General features: G+C 42.0%; 2 protein-coding genes across 9 annotated transcripts in view; one reads left to right on the top strand and one right to left on the bottom strand.

The window, feature by feature from the left end:
• Nucleotides 1-4,689, top strand: part of ARMC10 (armadillo repeat containing 10) — a 16,121-nt gene extending 11,432 nt beyond the window's left edge. Inside the window, exon 5 of the mRNA XM_019543607.1 lies at nt 3,697-4,689. Coding sequence (XP_019399152.1) covers nt 3,697-3,954 — 258 coding nt within the window. The 3' untranslated portion in view covers nt 3,955-4,689. The remainder of the gene's footprint in view (nt 1-3,696) is intronic.
• A 5,775-nt stretch (nt 4,690-10,464) lies between these two features.
• The window catches only part of NAPEPLD (N-acyl phosphatidylethanolamine phospholipase D), a 22,539-nt gene continuing 7,626 nt past the window's right edge, over nt 10,465-25,377 (bottom strand). For 6 of the 8 annotated variants that reach the window (XM_019543596.1, XM_019543599.1, XM_019543594.1 and 3 more), the window contains exons 2-5: nt 22,621-22,933; nt 18,167-18,813; nt 16,507-16,621; nt 10,465-11,652 (exon numbers count right to left, since the gene is read on the bottom strand). In XM_019543596.1, coding sequence (XP_019399141.1) covers nt 11,524-11,652; nt 16,507-16,621; nt 18,167-18,813; nt 22,621-22,933 — 1,204 coding nt within the window. In that variant the 3' untranslated portion in view covers nt 10,465-11,523. Of the gene's footprint in view, nt 11,653-16,506; nt 16,622-18,166; nt 18,814-21,597; nt 21,871-22,620; nt 22,934-23,051; nt 23,137-25,377 lie in introns of those variants that run through there. The other 2 variants (XM_019543601.1, XM_019543600.1) reach the window with 2 other exon arrangements.

Genomic DNA, 25,377 nt, shown 5'->3' with positions numbered 1-25,377 from the left:
GGAGGGGGAGAGAAGAGTGAGGGCAGCTCCCCACTGCTGCACACACCCCCAGGGGAGGCATGGGGGCCAAGGGTTCCCCCCTCCCCCCAATTTATGCACAGGGTGAGAGTGGATGCAGGCTCAGGGCTCTCCACCCTGTTGCCTTTGCCCCAGGAGCTGCGTACTGGTTGCACATCCCCTGCCAGTCCAGCAGTGGTGGTGGCGGTGAGTTGTCTCCTGCTGCTGGATGGGCAGGAGACATGTGGCCAGTATGCAGCTCCCAGGCCAAAGGCAGCAAGATGGAGCATCCTGAGCCCACAGCAGGCAGCCTGCATCTGCCCCCACCCTGCTCAGCTTTGGTTAGAAGCATCCCCACGCTTAAAAATTGTGACAGTAGTACTTGAACTAAAGCTCATTTGACAAACTTTAGTTCAAGCGCTCCCGCTGCCATTTTTAAGTACTGGGATGCTGATCCCCTAGATGAGCTGCCTGCAGCTCTGTCCCACTCCCCACCCTGGCTGGGAAGTGCACCCTGCCCCTGCCCCACTCCCTCCCTCACCATGGGGGCCTCGATCTGCCCCCTGCCCTGCCCCTTCCCCTTCACAGACTTACCTGCAGGGCGCTGCTCTCCCCACTGCCCAGCTGCATTCTTGTAAATTGGTTTTCAGATCTGTATTGGCCAATATGCCTGGTGAATAATTGGCTATCGGCATCAACCAAAAAAATCTTTATTAGTACACCCCTAGTGGATATGTTAACCTGTGTAGACAGATAATGTACTTAGTTGTTTTTTCTACCTATGGCCATCTAAAAAAGGGGTGCGCTGCAGATTCCTTCAGATGTATCCTTCAGTGTTTCATTTTTCCTTGTCTCAAAAAAAAAAAAAAAAAAAAATCACTTCAGCTGAGCAAATTAGAAGGATCTTGTATGCAAGTACATCTCTCTCCACAGATACTTGCATAAGGTTGTCGTCTGGCATTGTTACCCTTCCCAGTGCAGCTCCTAGGTACCAGAGTAGAGCTGGCACTCGTCCTTAGTGTCTCTGGTTGCGGACAGATGAAAGTGTTAAAAGAGATGGTAGTGGGGAGGAAAGAATCTGCTACATACTAAGCTTATCTACAGTAACTGTTCATGTCCAAAAGCAGGAGACGAGGGGGAACTTGCTGAATGTTCACTGCTCTGAAGTAACCGTTTTGTGTGTCCACTCTCTATTCTGTGCCAGCTAAATCTCAGTAGTTTTAGGAGCTGTTTCACTTAAAAGGAAAGAACCATTTTCAGTTTTCCCTTACTGTGAAACAGAGTGGACACACAAACTAATATAGTAGGTTCCCACTCGTATCCTGCTTTTAACTCAGTATTGTACTCTCAAATTTGAGTATTAATAGCTTATGCTCTGATACAATGCAACTAGGGAAATAATATGGCTGGCCAGTAGTAGTTTTATACAGACTTGATGTAAGTCAGTAGTGGGCACATGACCTTAGATCACAAAACTAAGGTAATAGACAAATGCAGTAAGTCTAATTTAAGACTCATATGCAGTGAAACTACAGACAAGTCATAGATATTTCAGGGTATTCTAGGGAGGTAAAGAAAAAAATGAATGAAAAAGCAACCTGCATAGTAATTACTTGATGTAAATAATTATTGTGAAGCAAATGAATAATTACCATATTTGCTTATGTCAGGGATGGGCAAAATGTGGCCCGCCAGGCCATTCTATCCAGCCTGTGGGGCCCCTAAAAAACTTTAGAAAATTAATATTTATCTGCCCCTGGCTGCCTAGCATGTAGCCCTCAATGGCTTGCCAAAACTCAGCAGCTCTCTGCCGAAATAATTGCCCGCCCCTGGCTTATGTACACATGTACTTTTTCCCCAAACCCCAGCTGCTGGAAAGAACCTCCCAAATATAAATAAGCATTACAGAACCTGGTAGAAAGTTATTTTTCTAGTGCTCCTCTTTTCCTGACCTGCTTCAGTTCCTTCCATTTGCTGGTAGCAACTTGCCCAAGGCTTCTTTTTTTTAAAGAAAAATCACAAGTCCAATCATGAAAGTAGAAGGCACAAAGTCATTGAACAGCTACAACTTATCAAGAGTTAAAGCAAGAGAGGAGGACAATGCCTATGCCCTGCCACTGCAATGGCAGAAAAGTTATTTATTAACATAATCCTAGGAAGGACCAGGCCCCGTGCTGCTGAGGAAAGAGGAACCCTCCCCCCCACCCCCGTCCTTGCCAGTCTGACCTGGGGTGAAAAATCCTGTTTGCCTTCAAAATTGGTGTTTGGTTTGGCTCTGAGCAGAAGTGCAAGACCCTGTAGCCACAAGCTAGCATGGATACAATAATGTATGAAATCAACATCCCTTCAAGTTGGCTTTAAGCAGTACTGCCCTTTACTCTCAAATTAGCTTCTCAAAACATTCAGAGTATCCAACATGCTTTGTGTAGTGTCAACGCTTCAGTTTTAAAACCCATTTATGGGAGTCTCTGGCACAAACAAAGCTAATCAAGTGTCCTACCACAATTGATTATAAAAATAAAATAAAAAGTAGTAAGTCAGATTACAATAAATGGTTGCATACTCTTGATAAATTCCATATCATTTTACTCTTTGATTGTAGGTTGGGGTTTTTTGTTTTCCCAAGGAACACTTTTGGGTGAAACATGAGACAATATGGAACATAAGTAAAAATAGCTTCTGTAGAAGTGGTTCCATTACCTAACCCATGTTTCTACCCCCACCCATCCAAACAAATATTTGTATTCCGGGTTTGTCTCCCAAACGGTCCATCACATGGCCAGCAGGTAAGAATGTTAGAGCAAAACTGACTATTCTTTTCCAAGATGAGAGGATAAATAAGTGAAAAGCAAGCTTGACTTTTCAAACAGTTTTCTTAATCCCAAGCATGCTTAGTAGCATAAGCAAATATTTTTATATAGTCTTTAAGATGAATGTGGACTCAAGTACTTAAGGATGTTGTATGTGAAAAGAATTTAATTATCTCAGTTATCACAGATTAACACCAATGGGCAGAGTTGTCACAGAGATTCTAGGACTTTGCAAGATCCTGCAAACACTTCCAGCGTATTGGGAAAGACTGGACTGCCACTGTTACGCTGTTTGTTTGTTTGAAGGGGGTGGTGGGGTGTACAAACGCACGTTCTCAATCCAGCACCTGTTTAAGGTCAGACCAAAATAAGAACCATGGATTGAATATATGATGCCTGGCTTAGGTTTAAGATTTTTTAAACTATTTGGTCTGCCTAATTTTAACTGAAACAAGATTTGAGTAGCCAAGTACTCCAATCTTCAACATACCATAAAAGTATTTTTATTCAGCCTGCAGCTTAAATATTTTGTCAAGTACGAGGGTTTTAAACCATGGTGCTGGGCAGAAGAAATACTCCAGCTCTTACAAGGAAAATGCTGGGGAAAGTCCCAACCACGTTCCAGAGATTCAGAGTACAAAGTGTCTGTCAGCCTGCAACACACAAACCAATCTTCTTTTAAAGAGAAAAATGTGTAGCCTGGCATGATTTCATAGCTCATCACAGCTGCAACATTTTCTATTAAGTTTTTTTGCTTTAGTCAGGTTATTTGCAGTTAACTCATTTAATAATTATTTTAAAAATCATTGTTTTTTCATATCAGGAGTCCTTCCCATACTTGTATACAATTGATTGAATAAGCCTGACTATTGTGTACTTGATGTTCTAGGCACCATCGTTGCTTTCCCTTTTTGACAACTGCATAAACAAAGATGTTCTGCTTCGAGCCTTGGTGTTTGTCACAAATTTGAACAAGAACATGAAAAATGCCAGGGGAGCCATTATCCAGGATCAGTACAATGAAGATTCGATTTTTTCTGTGCTCTTTGGAGATTCTACCCAGTATGCTCAAAAATTGGCCTCTTTATTGCATCATCCGGATACAGAAGTGAAAGAACAAGTTGTTAAAATAATAACACAACAGTGAAATGTTAAAGTGACTAATCTGATCAAAAGTTAATGTTTATATTCAGTTTTAAGATGAATGTTCTTTCATGAAAGAATGAAGTATAACCTACAGATCTTATTTTACTGAGCACTATTATATTACTGTAAGCATGGCAGTTGACCTCAAAGAATCTCAATGCAATAATACATCATGCGTTAGATTTGTTATTGGAGTGCTCTAAAATGATGATTTGTTCAGCACTGGCAAAGCACCACATAAAAATTAGTATGTATATATGATGGAGGAAAGGCCTCTTGAGGAATGGAAACTGGAGTTCTGAAACACTAAGCTCAGATTTTTAAAGAAAACTTAGTATTATCTCCTAATGTTGAAAGCAGATTTTTTCATAACTTTCCCATACAGAGATTTATGATCTATTATTATTATTATTATTTAAAAATTAATTCTAGGTGTAATCTATTAAAGTTTCTCAGCCTGGAGTTTAAATGTCTAAACTAATCCTTTAAAAAATAATTAATGTTTTATGTTATTATATTAACTTCAATATACATATGCAGGAATCTTTTTTGGAGCATCCAAGTAAAATTAGTGGCCAAACTATAATTTGAATTGAAGCATAATTTAAAATCAATTCATATGATGTAAAACTTAAGGAAAATTTCTAAAACAACAAAAACAAAACAAGTAGCTTATAAGCATTGTTCCCCCTCTTAGTTTTTGAGTGAAATTAGTTAATACAAAACAAAGTACATACAAGCACTTTGCTGTATCCCATTTCAATTAAACTACAGTGCAGCCAAAACAAGAAAACAGCCTTTAAAGGTTAATAAAAAGCAAAAAAGCAATTCAAATGGAAAAAGTATTTATATGTTTGTTTGTTTTTTAATGTTAAAAGATATTTATTTTGATTGGCTTTATACTGAAGATTAACTAGAGGTGTATGAAGTTTTTTGCCAACATCTTTACCACAACAATAGTATTTTGTTATTTTTTTAACCAATTAAAATTGTATTTTGTTATCTTTTACCTCTGTCGTAAGAGTGTGTATTTGTCTGCCTCGTCTGAGGTAGCCATTGGAATTAATGAAGATCCATGCTACAACGCAAGGTAAATGTAGTCTTATGAATTAAAATACTGGGTCAGATTCTCCACTCAGTGTCTATGTCCAAATGAGCGTAGCTGTACAGTGTGTGCAGCACCACTTACTGCACATTCAACTGTTCTCTGTGCTGCAAGGTAACGGGGGCGGGGAGGGTTGACCCTGGGATATCCCAGGGTCAAAAAAAAAAAACCTAAAAAAGGGTGAAGCAGTATACGTGGGGACAGTGTGCACCACCCAGAACAGGAGCCTGGCTGGTTGGAGCCGCACTTCAAATGCCAGCCAGGCTCTGAGCAGCAGGATCGCCACTGCTGCAGCCCGAGGACATCCCCACATAAGGCTGCTGGGGCCAGCCCAGTGCTGGCCCCAGCCTCCCCTACCCCACCCCATCCAAGGGTAACCTGCCATGTGCCAGAGGGCAAATAGCACAGGTGTTCCCTGGGGACAAGTAGCAGCAGCAGCACAGGATTTGCCACTGCTTCTTGTCCCTGGGGGAACAAACGTCCACGCTCATGTGAATGCAACCCATTACACCGATTTTTTTTTTATGCTGATGTGACTGCATTAAAAATAGTTTTATAGAGGTGGTGTGATACAGATAAAGACCAATCTGCTAAAACACTTTATGTGAGGGTGTCTATACTTGTGCTGCGTTGGGGGGCAGAATGAGTGCTTCCATTGAATTTGTTCCTCAGTATTTTCTAATGAACTATGCAGCGTTACTTTGAGAAGAAATAAGATGCATTTAAACAACAAAATGTTTAGAAACACAAAGCAAACCCATTAATTCAGTGACTGGTTGAACTCCATCCTTCTTTTAGTAGCTTTTAAAGTACAGAACATGATCTGCACACAGCCCATGGGCCCTGGAAGCTACCTTTCCTGCCACATGTCAGGGGAGGACCCAGGGTCTGCATGCCACACGCAGAGCCTATGCTGCCAGTGGAGTTCAGGGGTCTTCATGCTGCCATGCAGCCTGGGCAGTATGGGGAGCAGTGGGGAGGAGTCCTGGGAAGGGCTGCCCCGGCCATGCATGGCCTAAGGGCCACATATTGGCACTGCCTGCAGCCCCAGCTGCAGCTAAGTTGGACAGGCCTGAGATAGATGAGGTAGTGAAAATAAACATCTTCCACTGAAACAAGGCTGTTAAATTGTCTTAAGTGAACTGAACAGAGAATAAAATAGCAGATTGAAGTGAGTGAGGCTTTGTTGGTTTCTAACAATATTCATATTAAAAAAACAAAACAAAAATATTTTGCCTAATCTTTTTAATAAATCTTTTAGATACATGATCTATATCAACTGGTAACCAAGTACTGTACTGGTCTCCCCCCAGTCCCTTCTGGTTTTTCAGGATTGTTGTGCACACGTATTAACTTTTGTAATGTAACATGCTAACAGCACCCTTTAGTCTGCAAGAAAAGATAGGATCTCATAGTAAGTAGTTCACTTTGAGAAATTCTCTCCACCTCCTTATGAATAGCAGTAGGTTGAAAATGTTATTTGTTTTTCCCTGTAAGCATAGAGGTGTGACTGATTAATAATGACAAAGTTGAAGCAGAGCTAGCGGTTAATATTATTTCAAGCAAAACTGCTGCTATCCTACCAAGCTGTTTTGATGCTAGAGCAACCCTGCCCCTCTCTATAAATAGTGTACATTCCCCACATGCATATGAAAGCTCATGCCTCTCTGAATCAGTTAGGTCCTTAAGGGGTCATTCTGCCGTGCCTGCTATCTAACTTCAGCCTAACACACAGAGCTGTATTTTTTACACTTAAAATATGGTCTTAGAAATGTAAAGCTAAAACGGACTTAACAGATGTCTAATCTGATTTTAAAACCAGCAATAAAGGAGATTTCATAATGCTTTTGTAGCTTGTTCTAGCATTTCACCACAGTTCAGAAGTTTTTTCTAATATGCAAACTAATCATCTTTGCACAAATTAAGTTGATTACTTTTTGTCCCAGTCCCAGAGTGATTGAGAGCAGCTGATTTACAGCCTTTTAAATATTTGAAGATATTTGTATGTTCCTCTCAGTCTTCTCTAAACAAGCCCAATTCCTTCAAGCTTCTCTCATCAGTCATGTTTTTATTCTTATTGCTCTCTTTAGTTTGCTGGCATTTTCCAGCATGCCAAAAACTACACATTATATCAGTTAAGGCCTCACCAGCATTGAGGGGAGTGGAATAATTGCCTCCTAAGTCTTAAATACAATTTTTTATTATTTTTTTTGCAACATCACACTGTTGATTTATATTCAGTTTGTGGTCTACTATGACTAGGGATGTGCTGAAATTGTGATGGCACAATTCATAGAAACCACATTTTCAGGCAGGCTCTGTGAAAAGCATGGGTTTGCTGGGGGGAAGTGAGGGGAAGGAGGTAAGCAAAAATGAGCTGCAAGAACAGAAGAGGGCAGGAAGGCCTGGTATCCTGAAGCATAGGAGGAAGCAAATAAGAGGCTGAGCCCCTGACATAGGCTTAGTCCAGGAGCAAGTCCGGGGCCAGCCAGGGAAGCAGGTGGGTTTTGGTACCAGCTTTTAAAATGCCCAAGGGCATGCTGCTGCAGCACACATAGTCCTGCTTAAGGAAGTGCAGAGACAAATGCTAAGAAATCCTCCAAGACAGCCAAATATATTTCAGCGCTGGACCATATAAGACAGTGTCCTGCAGGGACCTTGCACATAGATGGAGGCAGACTCTTCTGTACCTCCTATAATGTAACTTTGGATGTGTTGTGAAAAACCAGCATGGATCATCATTTAGACTGCAAGGCACATGTGAAGCAGAAGGCTGCTGCAAAAAAAGGCTGAAATTCAGAGCAAGAAACAAGTGACAATGTCTTCCCTAGTTAACAAGGCCAAAGAAAGCAGCTTGGCAAGGTGAGAGGCAGCCCACTGGAGAAACATCTCTAGCAGAGCTCAAGACACTCCTATGCCCCCAGGTACTACTGGGACCTCCGCCTTCCCCAACCCAAACCACCAGTGTACAAACACCCTTCTTCAGTCGCAACAAACTCTCCCTGTGCCTAAAGAAGGGTGTTTGTACCCAAAAGCTTGCAAAGAACACTTTTTCCAACTATTTAGCTCATCTAATAAAAGATATCACATTTACCGAAAGAACCTTGTCTGCCTAACTCTGCAGTAAACACCCAGACTAAGTACAGAGGGTCAAAAAGCCCAAGGCTGAATTGATTCAGTCTTTGCAGGTTAGCCGAAACTGTAGAGATTGAACCAATAAGGGAATGCCACCACATGCCTGCAGTGGCTCAAGCCAGAACCTGGGGGGCACTAGAGCACAGTTCTGTGGCATGTAGCCAGCATGGGCTATGTGTTCACTTCTTCCTGCTGCCCCTGAGGTCTCTGGGATTTGCAGTCCAGACTCACAACAGCAGGCCCCTGCAGGGTTGCTCATTACTTTCTCTTCCTGCTTCCAGGCACCTTTAGGATTGTAGTCCATAGTTGCAGCCAACATTAAGTAAGCAGAGCAAGGCAGCTCCATACTTGGCAGAAAGGAAGTTTAACCCCCGCTTCCTTGCCCCGGACCCCAGCAGGGTTTGCCTGGGAGAGCAGTGAGCCAGCCCTCTACTCCAGCTAGGGAGCGGAGGGGCAGGGCCAGCCCTGTTCTCTGGTGCAGACAGCCCAGCCCAGGGCTGCTGCAAAATGCTGGGGAACTCTAATTTAATTTGAGCCAGGAAGGGGTCTGGGACATAAGCTGGTTTGACCTAAATCAGTTATTCTGATATTACATTCAACCAGATTTATCTTAAACCAGTTTCAGCCATTTTGAAACTGGTTTGTGTGTCCTGGACTTCTATTTGGTTACAGGTTTAAACCAGTTTCTGATGACTTAAACTGGTTGATGTGTAACTTCTGTCCCTAACCTAATAGTCCCTGGGCCAGCTCTCTTGCAGCTTCTCCCTTGCAGTCTTCCCCCACCTGGGATTTTCCCTGGGCTCTTTCTCCCTCACCACAAAAACACTCTAGCTCCATCCTCTTTGAAACCAGGAATGTGAAAGGTCAAACAATTAATCATTTAACTGACAAGCGCAGTAAGAACTGGTTAGCTTACCAGTTATCCTTTAGCTCCCACCAGGGCAGCCTGGCAAGGAAGTGGGAGAAGGGAAGGGAAGCCCCAAGGTGCCCCAGCAAGAATCAGAAGCCAGCCAGAAAAGAATGAGGGAGGGGCAGAAGGGACTAATACTCATGGCCTAAGAGGAAAACAAAGTGCAACCTAATTACTCATCAATTAAGCAATTAGCTGCTCAATCACAGGTGCTCCCTTCCCCCTAGCACTAGGTTTCATCTGGGCTGTGTTGTCTGGGTGGGCTTGGCTCCTCCCTTCCCTCCTCCAGTCAAAGGGCTTCAGGAGCTGGGACTGGCTCTCAGCTGCAGCTGTGTCAGAGCTGCTGTGTTATTGGTTAATTGTTTACCAATCAGAGGTTAAAGATCTTTTAAATAATTATTTACATCCCTATTTGGAACCACTCTTCAGGTAGTTGAAGGTTGCTATTAAATCCCTTCTCAGTCTTCTCCAGATTAAATAAAACCAGTTCCCTCAGCCTCTCCCCAAGTCATGTGCCCCAGTCCCCAAACCATTTAGTTGCCCTCTGCTGGACTCCAATGTGTCCACATCGTTTCTGTAGTGGGGGGCCCAAAACTGGACACAGTTCTCCAGATGTGGCCCCACTCATGCTGAAGAGGGGAAATAATCACTTCCTCAATGTGCTGGCAACACTCCTACTAATGCAGCCCAGTGTGCTGTTAGTCTTCTTCACACAGACACACTGTTGGCTCATATTCAGCTTTTTGTCCACTACAACCTCCAAGTAATTTTCTGCTGAGTTGCTGCTTAGCCAGTCAGTCCCCAGCCTGTACCAGTGCATGGGATTGTCCTGACTGAACCTCATGCAATTTCTTTTGGTCCAATCCTGTGATATGTTGAGGTCTCTCTGAATCCTAGCCTCAACCTCCAGCATAAGTTAATAATTTGTTCCAAAAACTTTCCAAGGATCATAATTAGGCTAACTTGTCTAGAATTTCCAGGTCCTCCTTCCCACCCTTTTTTAAAGGCAGGTCCTTCCTTCAAGTTCTCTTGAAGCACCCCACCCACCACAATTAAAAAAAAAAAAAAAAAAAAGAGATGATAACTGCCAGTGGTTCAGAAACTCCTTCAGCTTGTTCCTACTATGAAACATCCAACTGGTTTTAATGCACTGCCAAGGCTGTGGCTGCAAATTACAGACAAGAAGATAGTTACGTTATAGCTTTTAGATAAATATCTTCAAGGTATGTGCATTTGAAGTGTGATATACTCCAAAAATGTAAAGTCTGTGCTCAGTAGTCTGACTTACTCTTCAGTTAAATGAGAATAAAGTTGTCCAAGTATCAGGATTCTTCATAGTGAATTGACAGGGAAACAACAACTTATTTGGCAACAACAGGCTTTATTTTGGAAATTAGCATGGCAATTTGAAATGGGCAGGGTTAACCAGGTTGTATAATACTGAACAATTTTGTAATCCCACATCAGGCTTCAAAAACCATATAAAAGTAAAAAAAAAAAAGTTTCTAAACCCCTGTGCTTAAGAGCTCACACCTCTTAAAATATGCAAAGAAAAGCATGAATCAAGATATTTACAGGGAACAAAATGTAAGGCTTTTTACAGTTTTATGTACTGCATTTTACAAGCAAGTCTCAGAACAACAGAAGTATTTAAGCCCATGATAAGATCTTAAAAAATACTGACAAAACAATGAAAATGTACAGATATTCTGGCCAGCAGTTATAGCTGTATGCATTAATGATGCAAACTTAAGTAATCTCTCTCTTTACAAAGGCACATTTCTTTATATCAGTTCAAAACTCAATTTGCAGAGGTTCACAATAAATACATACAGGCATTCTGTAAATCAGTGTTTTCCTTTATATGTGCTTTAGCAACACAGTTGTGTTGGAAGACACCACCCCTTAACACCCATGTATTTAAGCAATGAAGCTCACAGCACGTCCTGAGGATTAAATGACTGAATAGGAGGAGACAGTTCTCTGGAGATCGTTAAGTCAGTCATAACTTCCAAAGAAAATGTCCTGTACTGAGGTTGTTATTGCTGGTATATATAAGCTGATAATGAAAGGATTAAAATAGAAACAATGTATTCATCATTGCAACTGATTTCCTAGGAGCTGAAATTACAAGGCATTTCAAGAACTACCTTTTATATTAATTAGTGTTGAAATCACTCATTAGTGTTCCATTCAGTTCATAAACAATTAACTAGCAATCATATAAAATCAAGCTGGTATGCAAGTTTTTACCTGTGAAATTGACACAAACCAGGAATCTAAAAATTCAGTCCAAATTAAACACCCCCACCCCCCCAAAAAAAATCCAAAACAAAACACAAACACTTTGCTATCCACCAATCTTAACTGAGTTCCTAGTTCAAATCAAGCAAGGCCCACAAGGAATTGCCAGTTTTTTATTATTCAAATCCATCATCATTTGTATTCAAGTCTCGTGACTCTCCATGGTTCAAGACAAAGAAATCTTCTGTTTTCAAGCCATACCTTTCAAGGGCTTCACTCAGTTTAACTGGCGGATCCAAATAATACTGGAGAGGTAGGGTAAAGGGAAAAAAAAAAGATACAATTCCATTGTTAGATAATAGCAGTTTCACAGATGGCTTTCCAGCTCTACATCAACTAGTTCACATTATTAGATATAACTGACAACATACCCAAACTATGTTTTGTCAGAATTTAAGTGAACAATAAAGTTTAGTGTTTTTTGTTGGGGTATTTTTTTTTTAGATACTCCCTTAAAACTACACTAGCAGATGTTAAGTCTGACCAAAAACTTTCCCTAGTTAACTAGGGATCTAGGTGCATCTAGTTAGCTATGTAAATCTATGTGCATCTAGTAAAATCCATGCTCCCTCAACTTATTGCATTACACCCCCTGAAGAAAGCAGGACCTGGTCATTACTTGCTCCTAGCCTGGCACAAAGATGGGATATACAAGACATGATGTCAGCACTCAGTAGATGCATCAGTAAGATACGTTCCTTGTCATGGCATTATAAACACAACATTCTTCCCTGCCCACGTTTTGTGTTGTCGATTTCAACTGTTCCAACAAGCAATGTGGTCTCAGTCCTGTCTCCTCTGAAGTTGCTGTATCATATAAGCTTTATGTACACTACTCTTCTAGGCAATGTTAGTTTTCAGCACAAACAAAACCTCCCTCAGCTTATATAAAGAAGTGGCTTAAGAGAATATTTATCATGAATCCAGGATAATGGAAAAAGTATCTTAGCTATTAGTGACATGGCCTATTCAAGGCAGCGTTGTGTCCAAGGTGCCCTGCTTGCACTATATGTTACATCTTCAGTGACTCAGCAACCAGACCACTAGTTTCAAGATAAAATACATCTATGTGTTGTTACAAGTTCTCTCTTTATTACATTAGTTAGTGCCAAGATAATATATTACTAACTAGTTTATAAAACTTTAGAAACATAGGATAGCATCATGAAACTTAATTATGATTAAATGATGTATAAAAAATTAGCCAACTATTAAAGGTCTTTATAAAGGATTAAGTGAGCTAATCATACCTTTTACATGGTTAGTATAATACTGTGTATACGTAAGGCACTCTAAATTCTCACCATCTCCCTATTACAGGATCTCTCTAGCTTTCAGTTTAGAGGGCTTTTCAACAGTCACTCTCACACTGATAATTCAATCTAAAAATGTATATTTAGTATATTTCTCAAATACTAATGTGCTAAGGAAACAGTTTCTTCCCAATTTAGGAAACTCATAAAAAAAAACCCAACAAAACTTGTAGAATTATGTAGAATAATTGTAGAATGTCATGGTGGGGGCCTGCTATAGACCACCAGGCCAGGAGGAAGTGGTAAATGAAGTTTTCTTGAAACAGCTAACAGAAGTTTCCTGATCACAGGCCCCGGTTCTCATGGCGGACTTCAAATCACCCTGAGATCTGCTGAGAGGGCAATCCTGGATTTCCTGTGCACTGCTGTAAATTTTTGGAGGTTATCAGGGACAACTCCTGGTGCAAGTGTTGGAGCAGCCAACTAGGGACCATGCTATTCTTGACCTGCTACTGACAAACAGAAGAATCGGTGAGGAACATAGTAGTGGATGGCAACTTGGGCAGCAGTGACCACGAGATACTTGAGTTCAGGATCCTGAGGAAAGGAAGGCTGGAGAGCAGCAAAGTAAGAACCCCAGACTTCATAAAAGCAGACTTTGACTTGCCCAGGGAACTCATGGGTAGGATCCTCTGGGAAGCCAGACTGAAGGGGAGAGGAGTCCAGGAGAGCTGGCTGTACTTTAAAGAAGCCTTACTGAGAGTGAAGGATGGGGGAGGTCCTAGATGACTGGAAAAAAGCAAACATAGTGCCCATATTTAAAAAACAGAAAAAGGATGATCCAGAGAACTACAGGCTAGTCAGCCTCACCTCAGTCTGTGGAAAAATCATGGAGCAGATCCTCAAGGAATCCATTTCTAAGCACTTGGAGAAGAAAAGGGTGATTAGGAACAGTCAGCATGGATTTACCAAGTCATGCCTGACCAACCTGACTGCATTTTATGATGAGGTGACTAGGACACAGGGAAACCAGTGAAGGTGGTATACCTTGATTTTAGCATTTGATATGGTCTCCTGCAATATTCTCGCAGGCAAGCTGAGGAAATATGGGCTGGATGAATGGACTGTAAGGTGGACAGAAAACTGCCTGGATCATTGGGCTCAGAGAGTAATAATCAATGGCTCAATGCCTAGTTGGCAGCTGGTATCAAGTCGAGTGCTCCAGGGGTCGGTCCTAGGTCCGGTTTTGTTCTAGATCTTCATGAACAACCTGGAAGATGGCACAGAATGCACCCTCAGCAAGTTTGCAGATGATACCAAGCCGGGGAGTAGTAGATACACTGGAGGGTACAGCTAGGATTCAGAGTGACCTAGACAAATTGGAGGACTGGGCCAAAAGGAATCTCATGAGGTTCAACAAGGATAAGTGCAAAGTCCTGCACTTAGGATGGAACAATCCCATGCACTGGTACAGGCTGGGGGTCGACTGGCTGGGCAGCAGCTCTGCACTGAAGGACCTGGGGGTTACGGTGAACAATAAGCTGAATGAACCAGCAGTGTGTCCTAGTTGCCAAGAAGGTTAACAGCATCCTGGGCTGCATGGGTAGCAGTATTGCCAGTAGGTCAAGGGAAGTGATGATTCCCCTCTATTCAGCAATGGTTAAGCCACATTTGGAGTACTGTGTTCAGTTTTGGGGGCCCCACTACAAAAAAGGATGTGGACAATTTGGAGAGTCCAGCGGAGGACGACAAATGTTGAGGGGGCTGGGGGACATGACTTACAAGGAAAGCCTGGGGGATCTGGGCTCATTTAGTCTACAGAAGAGGAGATTTAATAGCAGTCTTCAACTACCTGCAGTGAGGTTTGAAAGAAGATGGAGCTAGACTATTCTCAGTGGTGGCAGATGACCCAACAAGGAGCAATGGTCTCAAGTTGCAGCAAGGGAAGTTTAGGTTAGATATTAGGAAGAATTTTCTCACTAGGAGGGTAGTAAAATACCAGAACAGGTTACCCAGAGAGATGATGGAAGCTCCATCCTTGGAGGTTTTCAAAACCCAGCTAGACAAAGCTTTGGCTGGGATGATATAGTTGGGGTTGGTCCTGCTTTGAGCAGGGGGTTGGACTAGATGACCTCCAGAGGTCCCTTCCAACCCTAACTTTCTATGATTCTATGAATTCCTGGCCTGTGTCAATTCTGCTCTAAATTTTTTGGGAGTTCTCCTTTGTCAAGCTGGGTATGGCCCAAAAGGCTACTGATTCAAAGTATGGCTGCAGAATGTGAGAGCTTGGACTAGATGTCTAATTTTCTCTTTCTGCTCTTACTTCTAGCAGCTCAGCTCTAATGAGACTTATATACCAATATGATCAGCCTCCAGTCAGTTCCTACATAAAGGGCTGCCAAGCAGGCACCAATACTACTCCATAGATGTAACAAGAACTCTTTTTTTCAACATGCAACATTGATTTTCTACTGATCAGAAGGATTGTGTGTGCCATTTTCACAAGGCTAATAAAAACAGAAATTCCAAATCTGTTGCTTAAAACAAGATGTTCCCAATACAACGACATACTCCCACTACCTCTTATCCTGAAGCGTACCAGCTAAAAGAAACAACTTCAAGAACATAATTTTAGTCTAAGTCATAAAATGCTGGGGAGGAGGGAAGAAAGGAATCGATATTCCAAAGTGCAGAATTTAGTGTTAAAGCAAAATACATGACATATAGTTTATGTATGACAAGACAAAGCCAAACTAAGATGTACTTCTGAGCTATAATATTACACATTCATAGTTAAAAAAAATCTTAAGAGTTAAAACACTTACAGATATGCTTTTTATTGTCCATGAAATAGAGGTGTACCGATACAAAGGTTTATATCGTATCAGGACTGATAAAAGGAAAATTGACATTCTTGGCAATCGGCCTTTTTTGGCTGATATGGGCTACAATGTTGCTGATAAGTGCAGTGTATATGTACACAGCCAGGAGTGCAGTGTCTGCTAGGTAAATATGTGGGATAGGGCCAGTTTGAGGCCCCCCCATAGCGAGGGAGGGAGTGGGGTAGGAGCAGGCACTGCACAGTCAGGGCAGGACAGGGTGCAGCACAGAGCCACGGCTCATCTAGGGAGTGTGATGAGGGGCTTCCACCACTGCATGCAACCCTGGGGGAGGCATGGATGATACATGCCTCCCAGATCTGTGGGCAGAGTGAGGGTGGGCTGCTGCTGCGCCAGGCTCTTTCCAGCAGAGGGGCTTAAATGGGCCTGTGCTTAGGGCACCGGGGTGGGGAGGGAAGCTCCAGGCATCCCAAAATTTGGCATAACCCACCACCCAGCACTGCTGCTGCCCCAGCGCCATGGCCCAGCCCCCCTGCCAGAAAAGGCTCACTGCAGCCCCAGCCCTGCGTACACCACAGCAGCCTACCCTTGCCCTGCACACAGATCTGAGGGGGGAAACGTGCCCCCCATGCCTCCCCCGGGGGTGCATTCACTGGTGGAAGCCACCCTCCTGGACGAGCTGCAGCTCTGTCCTGTGCCCTGCTCTGGCTGGGTAGCACCTGCCCCTGCCCCAACCCCACTCCCTCCCTCACCGCGGTGGCCTCAATCTGTGCCACCCTGCCCCTTCGCCCCAGACTTACCAGCTGGATGCTGCTCTCCAAGATGGCAGGCTGCATATCGGCAATCGGACTGGTATTGGCTGATACTTGTAGTTAGTAAGTGGCCATCAGTATCGGCCCAAAAAATAGTTTATTGGTGCACCTCTACTCATTAAGATCTTTTATTGTTTTTGTGCCCAGGAAACTGGAACTTATTTGCATTCCATCTTCCGTTGTCCCAAACTCACCTCATTTGCTAAAGCAAATGTTCCCCAATGAATTGCTACAGACTTCTTTGCTTGAACATCAATATGTATCCTTACCGCTTCTTCGGGATCCACATGCTGATATTTCATAAACCACCTAGCAAAATAAAGCAAGTTTTTTGCATAGCCTATTAAATGCAGTATCTCTTCTTTGTAACTGGTAAGAGGTCTTAAGATATCCTCACTTGCTCAAAAACGGCATATTACATTCTGAGCAACCTCTTCTACACCTCCTCCCACATGCCCAATATACCAAAGTAAGACTTTGTTTTGAGCTATTATGCAATAGCCCCTGTATCTGCTACTCAAACAAATCAGGGCAAAAAATATTTTTTTAAATGCAATTAAAATATGTTCTAGCAAGTGTTTGATTTTTAGTATAGGATTTGTTTATCTATCATTTGCTAAAATTATATCTTCTGAAATACTGTGTGTGGTCCAACAGCTCATTGAAACTTAAGTGGCCCTTCAGCCAACATAGTTGCCCATCCCCAACCTAGAAGTCACACACACACACATATTTACTCCCCTCATTTGGCTTTTTGAAAGGGATTTTTCTCCTGATTAGTATTCTTGATACAGGAGAAAAAAGTTTTGCCACTATCTTGACCATAAGCATTTGTGGGCCATGTTACGAAGTAAGTTCACAGTAGCACAACCACTGCCAACACAAATACACCAAAAGAAGCATGCTTCGGTAAATAGCACTGTTCCTTCAGAGTTGCAGCTGAATTAACTCAGCATATTCATGCTCCAGATGTAATCTTTCAAGTGAGATATGACCTTCAGAGGAGGCAAAGCTACATTAGTCAGATGTTTACAATTTGCTGCTATTATTCCTGAGACATATCAAAATTACTACTAGCCTAGGGGTGAGTGAGAATTAAAGTTACCCAAGGAAGGGAAAAAGAAAGTGGAAGATAGACATATACATGTCATGTGTCAGTGGGAACCTTAGCTAGAATTTCTTAATCTGTTAGTTCATAAGAAATACCAAACCTTTATCACATCATACTGATTCTGCTCTTGCTTCCCCAGCTTGCATGCGATTCACTTCTGATATTTTAAACATCTCTTTCAAGAGCTGCCAAGACAATCCCAAAGCTTAGATACCATGCCATAAGCATGATGCCTAGATAAACAGAACTTTCAAGCATCAAGGATTCATCTCTCACTTTAAATGATATTGCAAAATCATGTGGAGACTGCAGCAGGAAAAAATAAATTGGTAAGTAAAATTATGCTTGCCATTCTGAAAAACTGGGTACATGTATGAAAAGGGATTTTAGCCTAGATGGTGCTAGTCATCTTTTCTGGCCCTACTTTCTTATCTCAGAAAATAGCTCCCAACTGTAGAGTTATAAGAGTAAAATCTGCTAAATGTAAGAAACTTTAAGATAAATTTAAGAAGACCCCATCTTTTTTGCCTTGTGCCCCCCCACAATGCTTCCTCAATCCTTAAAGTCCTCTTGTTCCTTATATCATCCCATAAAGTATAGATGCACTTATCTAAATTTTCTGTACTTTGTAAAGTTATTAAAAAACAAAACAAAACAAAAAAAAAACCATTTACAGGACAAAAGTGGTTCCAAAAATCAGTATATACAGACTATGCAAATCAAGCAACATGAAATGCACATACCTTGGCTCATAGGCTCCAATGGGAATGGCAGCAAGATCAAAGGGTCCGAACCGTTTTCCTACCTGTTCAAAAGCTACACAGTAACCAGTATCTCCTGCAAAGAAAAACCTATTCCAGGGCCCCAAGACAGACCAGCTGCCCCAAAGAGTCTTGTTGTCATCTGTTGCTGTCCTCTTGCACCAGTGTTGCGAAGGGGTAAAAACAAAGGTAACTGCATCATGACCAGGGACACAGTTCTCTTCCCACCAGTCCAGCTCAATCACATTCTCACAGCCACATTTCTGCATCCAGTCTAAAAGACCAAGGGGCACAAACCATCGCAGTTCACTGCCAAAGCGCTCATTTAAGCTCACTACAGTATTGTAGTCCAAATGGTCATAGTGGGTATGGCTGATCATCACTGCATCTATTTTGGGTAGCTGATCTACTGTACATGGAGGTCCTCGGAAACGCTTTGGACCCACAAACTGCATCGGGGAAGCCCGCTGGCTGAAGATTGGGTCAGTAAGAAATACAAGTTCATCCATCTCCACCATAACTGAGGCATGTCCCAACCATGTGACTCGCATGCCTGTTCCAGTCTTCCCAACTTGTTCAGGGTTTTGAACAAAGTAAGGTTTTAACACTGGAAGCTCTTTATCAAGTTCCTAAGAGAAGAACAACACAGAGTCAGAAAGCAAAGTGCACTGAGATATGGAACAAAACTCTCCCCAACATGCTACTCGCAAAACTCCAGGCTTGCATTTAGTTTACGTTTCTAGGAAACCAGAGTGGAAGCACAAGCAGGTACCCTGGGCATGTTTGAGAGAGCAAGAGAAATGGACTTGAGGATTTATCGGTGAAAAAAAGGAACCTGTAACAATTCAAAGATATACAGACTTGTATTGAAAATTTTGAATAGTACTCTTTCATGAAAAACAAAATTCTTAACAAAAATTCTCACACCTTGCCCCTACTTCTTTGGAATAGAATATAGGTACTATTACTAACATCTACTGGACTTTGGTCATTGGGTTAAATCTTAGAGCAATAACTTACGGATCTAAATGAAACCTTTCCCACATGTTAGCAGGAATAAGCTGAAATACTTATAAGAAACATTATACTGCTAGGTGTCCCACTGATGGAGCTATCCTCGGTCTCTCTTTGGACCAGATATTCTATTCTAGATCCATAAATCTTCCTGTGGAAAAAGTCTCAGAAACATTGTACAACTTCTGCTTGTAATATATTCTGCATAAAACCCTTCAAAAGAGCACAATAGGGTAAACAGTGTGATGGATAAAATAATCTTATAGTACCCTTATCTTACTTTAGTATTATCAGACTTGTTCTATGTTGTCATACTTGTCATAACCATAACCGTCAGGCAAGAGCAGTGGCAGATGTCCAAAATATGAAACTAAAGGCAAATGAGCTCTGGATCTAGACACCTAAAGAAAGACAATATGCATCTTGCTGAACCAGTATGAAATCCCATTTGCCTTTCATTCTGCATTTGGAAGATGGAGGAAATGAACTGCTAGCTCAACATAGAAGAGCAAACTCTTCATGTTATTATTGTTACTACTACTATAGCATGGCAATCATCTTCGTGCCATTTAGAAAAATTAACACCAGGAAGTAATGCAGAAAGCCTACATTCTATATGCCTAGTTAAGGATAAATACTGCTTAGATCTTAAAAAGATCTAACAATACACTGCATTGTTAAAAAATGTAGTCTGTGTCATGTAGTTCCACATGCAAAACACTGACTGAATAGATATGACAGACCAGTTAAGAATATCATTCACTGGGCAGGTCCTTAAATTAGGGAGTTAAAGTGAACAGTAGAGGATGCTGTAGTCTATATTAAAGGCAGGCTAGAACAGTGGTTCTCAACTTTTTTGGACTTGAGGCACCCTTCACTGGATTTGAAGTATCCCTCCATAACTTTTGTAAATTGAGTGGCACCCAGTTTCAAAAACTAATTTATATACTTATCCCTTGTAGAAGGCCTGGACAGTGGAAGTGCAGGATTCTCCAGGCTGATCTACATTTACCTACTTAGCTTATATGCTTATCTCTTTACACCTCATGCATCTCCTCACATCTCCTGGAGGACCTTCAGGTTGAGACACACTGGGCTAGAACTAAGCAGCACCAAAGAAAGAATGGAATCATCAACTTGAATTTTATACGAACTAAGATTTCTCTCATCACGTTGTAGACCAGTGACTTTTAGCAAGGGTGCTACAGCACTCTGCAATACTATGAGATCCTGTAACAGGATGGTGCCAGACGGCTGCCACTATGCCCTCTAGTGGCTGCTGTGATCCTGCCCAGTTCCTGCTCCAGCCTTCCAGGGAGTTACCTTGCTGCTTTGCCTGTCCTGCCTTAATGTCAAAAGGTAATGAAGAGGCCACCCTTGGAAGTTAACAAGCCTAGGGGTTTGTTCTCACTCTATTTGTTTTCTCAGGCCCTAATTCTGGAGACTTTCAGGTGTCATTTTCCCCTCTGATTTTAAGTAATGCTTCCTATGCCTTTCAAAAAAAATCAAGTTAACCATTTCTACCTCCTAATGTGAAGTCTTTGACTCCATGTCCATCTGTAATTTAGAATATATTAACTTAGTCCATTCTGTGTATAACTTTTAAAAGAAACTGTAGGAAGTGATGTATGTATTCAATTTGTGCTTGAATATGCTTTAGCCCCCACCCCCTCCCCCTGGCTGCAGGCCTTCAAGCACTGCCCCGCTGGCTGGACACAGCTCTCAGCCTCAACCCTCTCTGTGTCTCTGGGTCCTCAGCCTTATCCTGTGCTTTGTCCCAGGCCCCCTGGTGTTCCTGACCCAGAGCAAGGCCGTCGTCCTCAGTTTGGCTCAGCCCTCTAGAGTGTTTTGGGCTTCTACCCCAGATAGCCTACTGGATCCCAGACCATGGAAGAGCTCTATGCTGGATGCCTCTGCAGTACCCCTGTGGCTTCCAATCTACCCCATCAGCCACATTTGGTCCTCCAATACAAAGCAGAACAAAAAAAATACAAGCAGCTACTGCAAAATCAAAGTCTCTCCCTCTGGGACATCATATTGCTGCCCAGCCACCTCCCCACTCTGGCTCTCAGTCCTGGGCCTAGCTGGCATGACTGAGCTGGCAAGATCTCCTTTCCCTTCTGATGTCGGGGCTGCACAGCCAATCTACCTCAGGGGCCCGTGCTTATATCCCCTGGCTCCTCCCCTTATCAGGTGCTCCCTTGACCCACTGCAGGTGTACCCCCCCCCCAGTCTCCCAGGCAACTTGTTGCTATTCCTCTGGACACTGCTACAGTAGCCTCACTGCCTAACCAGGGCACTGCCCTATTACTAAGCAGCTAGCCCTTCAATGGGAACTTGTAGCCTATGGGCCCTGGCTACCTATTTCCCTGCAGCTAGCCCAAAATTGGCTGTTTTACCCCTATCTCAGGACATCTCTCCTGAAGCTTCTCTCTGCAAATAACAGGAGCCCCTGGCTCCCTGTTACAGATCCTTCTCAGGGTGCAGCCACTGCCACTGTGGTAGCTCTCATGGCCCAGGATGGATCCAGCCTGTGAAGAACCCAAATCACCATGTAACCAGAAGGCAAAGGGCTTGCAAACAAACAATCTAAGGCACAAGATGTAGCTGCTGCTACTGCAAGGCACAGACGTGGTATCCAAAAGCAGAACCAGCATATCTGAAGTGCACCCCGGATACATACATGAGATATTCTGTTAATGGCAGACAGGTAAGTAGGTTATTTGATCCTAGGAAAAGAAGCTCAAAAAGTTGTTACAAGCCAACTGCACAGAAACTTTCTATTTCCTTAAATAGGCAGCAAGTCTTATTGCCTTAAACTGATCTAACAATTCCCTCAGCCAGCATCACTAAAGAGCGATGTTTAGGCTTATTTTCTTGTCAAGTAGTTGCATTCACACTTCAAAAAAAAATCATAATGAATTCCTACACTGATTAGATAAGAGTCTCTGCTTCCACTTCAAACTCTGAAGTATAAACTGTCATGCTTGTCTGAGATGCTGAAAAGACTTATCTTCTGACTCAGCCACTCCTTTTTGATCGGGATGTCTTTTATTATATTTTTATATAGCATAATCATGTGAATTCAAGCACAAATTGAATAATACATACATCACTTCTTAGAGTTTCCATTAGAAGTCCAGTTGTACCCAGAATGGACTAGCTTAATATATTCTAAATTACAGATGGACAAGGAGTCAAAGACTTCACATTAAGAGGTAGAAATGGTTAAACTTGATTTTTTAAAGGCATAAGAAGCATTACTCAGAGTCAGGGGGGAAAAAATAACACTGGTGAAAGTCTCCAGAAGGGGCCTAACAAGCATCTGAAAATTTCCTATTTAAAAGAAGCCTGTTGAAAGCTCTCAGTGCTTCACAGGATTGAGTCCTACCCCCCAGAAAAGTAAACATGCAAAAATTTACCGGTTTGGAACATGGGATATTGCTGTTATTTTTTTCCATGAGGGCCCACTTCAAAATATTCGGCAGGGATGGTGCTTTCCATGTTGGCCACGGGTTGACAAACTTCCCATCTTTGCCTCTCTTTGATTTAGTTACATCTTCTTCTAGCCTGTAATCCAGCCTGAAGCTTTTCCTGGACGTCCTGGAGGAATCGCTACCTCTGGAGCTTCGACTAGAATTCTGGCGTTTCCTTACTGCCTCTTTCGGGTACTGGTTACATGCAGTCAAAGGTTGTTCTTCATCTGTTTTCTCATCCATATCTTTTGGTAAAGAGCTAAAATACATTTATTTTAAATTAACATCTCTTTTCTTCGATTAAGATCAATATTCACCAAAGCAAAAGTTTTCCCTACCACCATAAAGATGCCTTTTCAATTTGCAATTTAACTTACTTTGTCTGAACACGCTTTAAAAGAAAGCTGCTATTACACAAAAGGCTTAAAACATGTCTTACTAAGTATGTACAAGATTCCTTTGTAGTTCAGACAGAATTTTTTCTCTAGTATGCATAACTTCAGAGCCCAGCCCTATTATATACCAAGTATGCAAAAGGAAGCTCCTTAACATCACATTTTAGAAGTGTACCAAACTCCTCCCAGAAGCTGTTGACATTACCTGGTGTAATTTGATCCTGCAAGCCTATCCTTGAGATATTTCAGCTATGCATTATTTTGTGACCTGACTATATGCACCTTTCTTCCGTAATTAAGAGATGCAGTGTTACATAACATTAATAATGATACTTCTGTTTGCAAGGTATATCAATAAGTACTGTAATACATTTCTTCATATTTTATAGAGATGCAAAGACCACAGGAAGCATTTGGCATACTTATTTTGTCCAAAAGAGATAAAAAGGCAATTAAGTCTACCCAGTTCCATTAAAATAAAGTCAATTTGTCTGAAGATCATTTAATCCCATTTCTGTAGCCTTGAGCCGACTAGTTTGAGAGCTGCAGATTTTGAGACTTATTGAATAGTTTGCAAATGGAATCTATAACACATAAAATTTCATATTTTGTATCTCCAAACTGTTCTACTAGAAGTACCTAAATTTCTACACTACTGTAGTAAATTTATTTGGTAAGCAGATAAACAGAAAAGCAAATTGATATAATCACAGGTCCCAGTTCAAAGCTGTTTCGTAGCACATATTAGAGCAGGACTGTCCAACTTCAGCATGGCCAAGGGTCACATGTGGCACTGGTGTATGGCCCCTAAGATGCACACTGTAGGGACAGCCCCGTTGAACGATCTCCCCTACCACATAGATAGTGCCAGGAGCACATGACTCTCACCCCCTGCCACACAGGCAGCACTGGCACTCCATGGTGCTCCACACCCTGCCATGCAAGAAGCACTAGTGGCCCCCTGCCCCACGGCTCTACCAGTAGCATGCAACCCCTCACCCCCTTATTGCATGCCCCCACCCGTCACAGCCCTCCTCTCCCCCATACCCACATAACAGTAGGAGAGCACTGCTGGCAGTCTACAAGCTGCCTGTTGGACAACTCTGAATTAGCATACAGATGCCAAGCTCCTAACACATGTTTCAATTACATCATTAGGGTGCATATTGTATAGGCATCTTCTACAATTTAGGAATTTTGATGCAACAATCCAAGCCCAACAGGACTCCACGATACAGGGCAGGGACGACACCTCAGGTGTAAGTGACTGTTTAATGGCTTCAGTTCAGGAAACTTGGCATGCACACTGATTTTGGAAAGAAACTGCAAATCGTCTACTAGAGTTAAAGAAAACATTTGTTTGGTATGTTGGTTATCTAAAGCATAAGAATAATAGACATTTGAGAACTCCACAAAATTAAACGCCACAGATGACCAGAGCTGTGTATTTAACACGGTACACTATTAAAGCATCAGTGGCACACTGTTTAAACAGATAAGCATGCCAGAAATATGATGCTTGGAACAGCATTTCTTTTGGTTCCCACTGCTTATGGAAATGTTCTTCTATGAGTTATGTTATTATTAGATACTTAAAACAAAACAGTGGAAATTTCAGTGTTTATAAATTAAGATTGATGGCATGAGTTAGAAGAATAACCAGTGAGGTACCACCATTCAGCATTCCAGATTCCCTTCACAGTTCCACAGCTGCCAAAATGTGATCACAAACTCATCCATCCTGCGTTTTAAGATAAATAGATATTTTTTCCCACTCACTTGGAGGCTAATCAAGCTTGAACTCAGGTATCCATAAGAAAAACAATGTACAGTAATCCAGTGGTTCCCAAGTGGTGTGCGCCTAGGAGCACTTGCAAAGGATGGTTTTAAATAAAGTCACTAACTTACAGGTTCTTAAAAAAACGAAAGGCTGCTCTTTAAAATTTCCTCACATAGTTAAGATGCGTCATTTTTCTTTGAAAAAAATACTTTCAAATTACCTAAGCAGAATTCACTGTCTTAGATTTTTTTTAATTAACTGTGAAATCATATGTTAATGTAACATTATGGCTGAGATTATATACAAAGACAGAAGTGTGTGTAACCCACAAAAATTCAGTACATTGGTGGGGCTGCAACAGAGTCCTCTGTTGCTGCTATAGGAACCACCACTTGCTAAGTAGTGAGACTGGCTTATCAGTGATGTCACAATGGCAAAACTGATGAAATGAAGACATAGTTTCATAGTAGCTAGAGTCGGAAGGGACCTAGGTAGATCATCTAGTCCGACCCCCTGCCTTGGCAGGAA

Source organism: Crocodylus porosus, unplaced genomic scaffold (assembly GCF_001723895.1).
Source record: "Crocodylus porosus isolate Cpor-Errol unplaced genomic scaffold, CroPor_comp1, whole genome shotgun sequence".
Taxonomy (NCBI): Eukaryota; Metazoa; Chordata; order Crocodylia; family Crocodylidae; genus Crocodylus; species Crocodylus porosus.
Note: the sequence above shows the minus strand (reverse complement) of the source record. Positions and strands in the feature narration are given on the sequence as shown.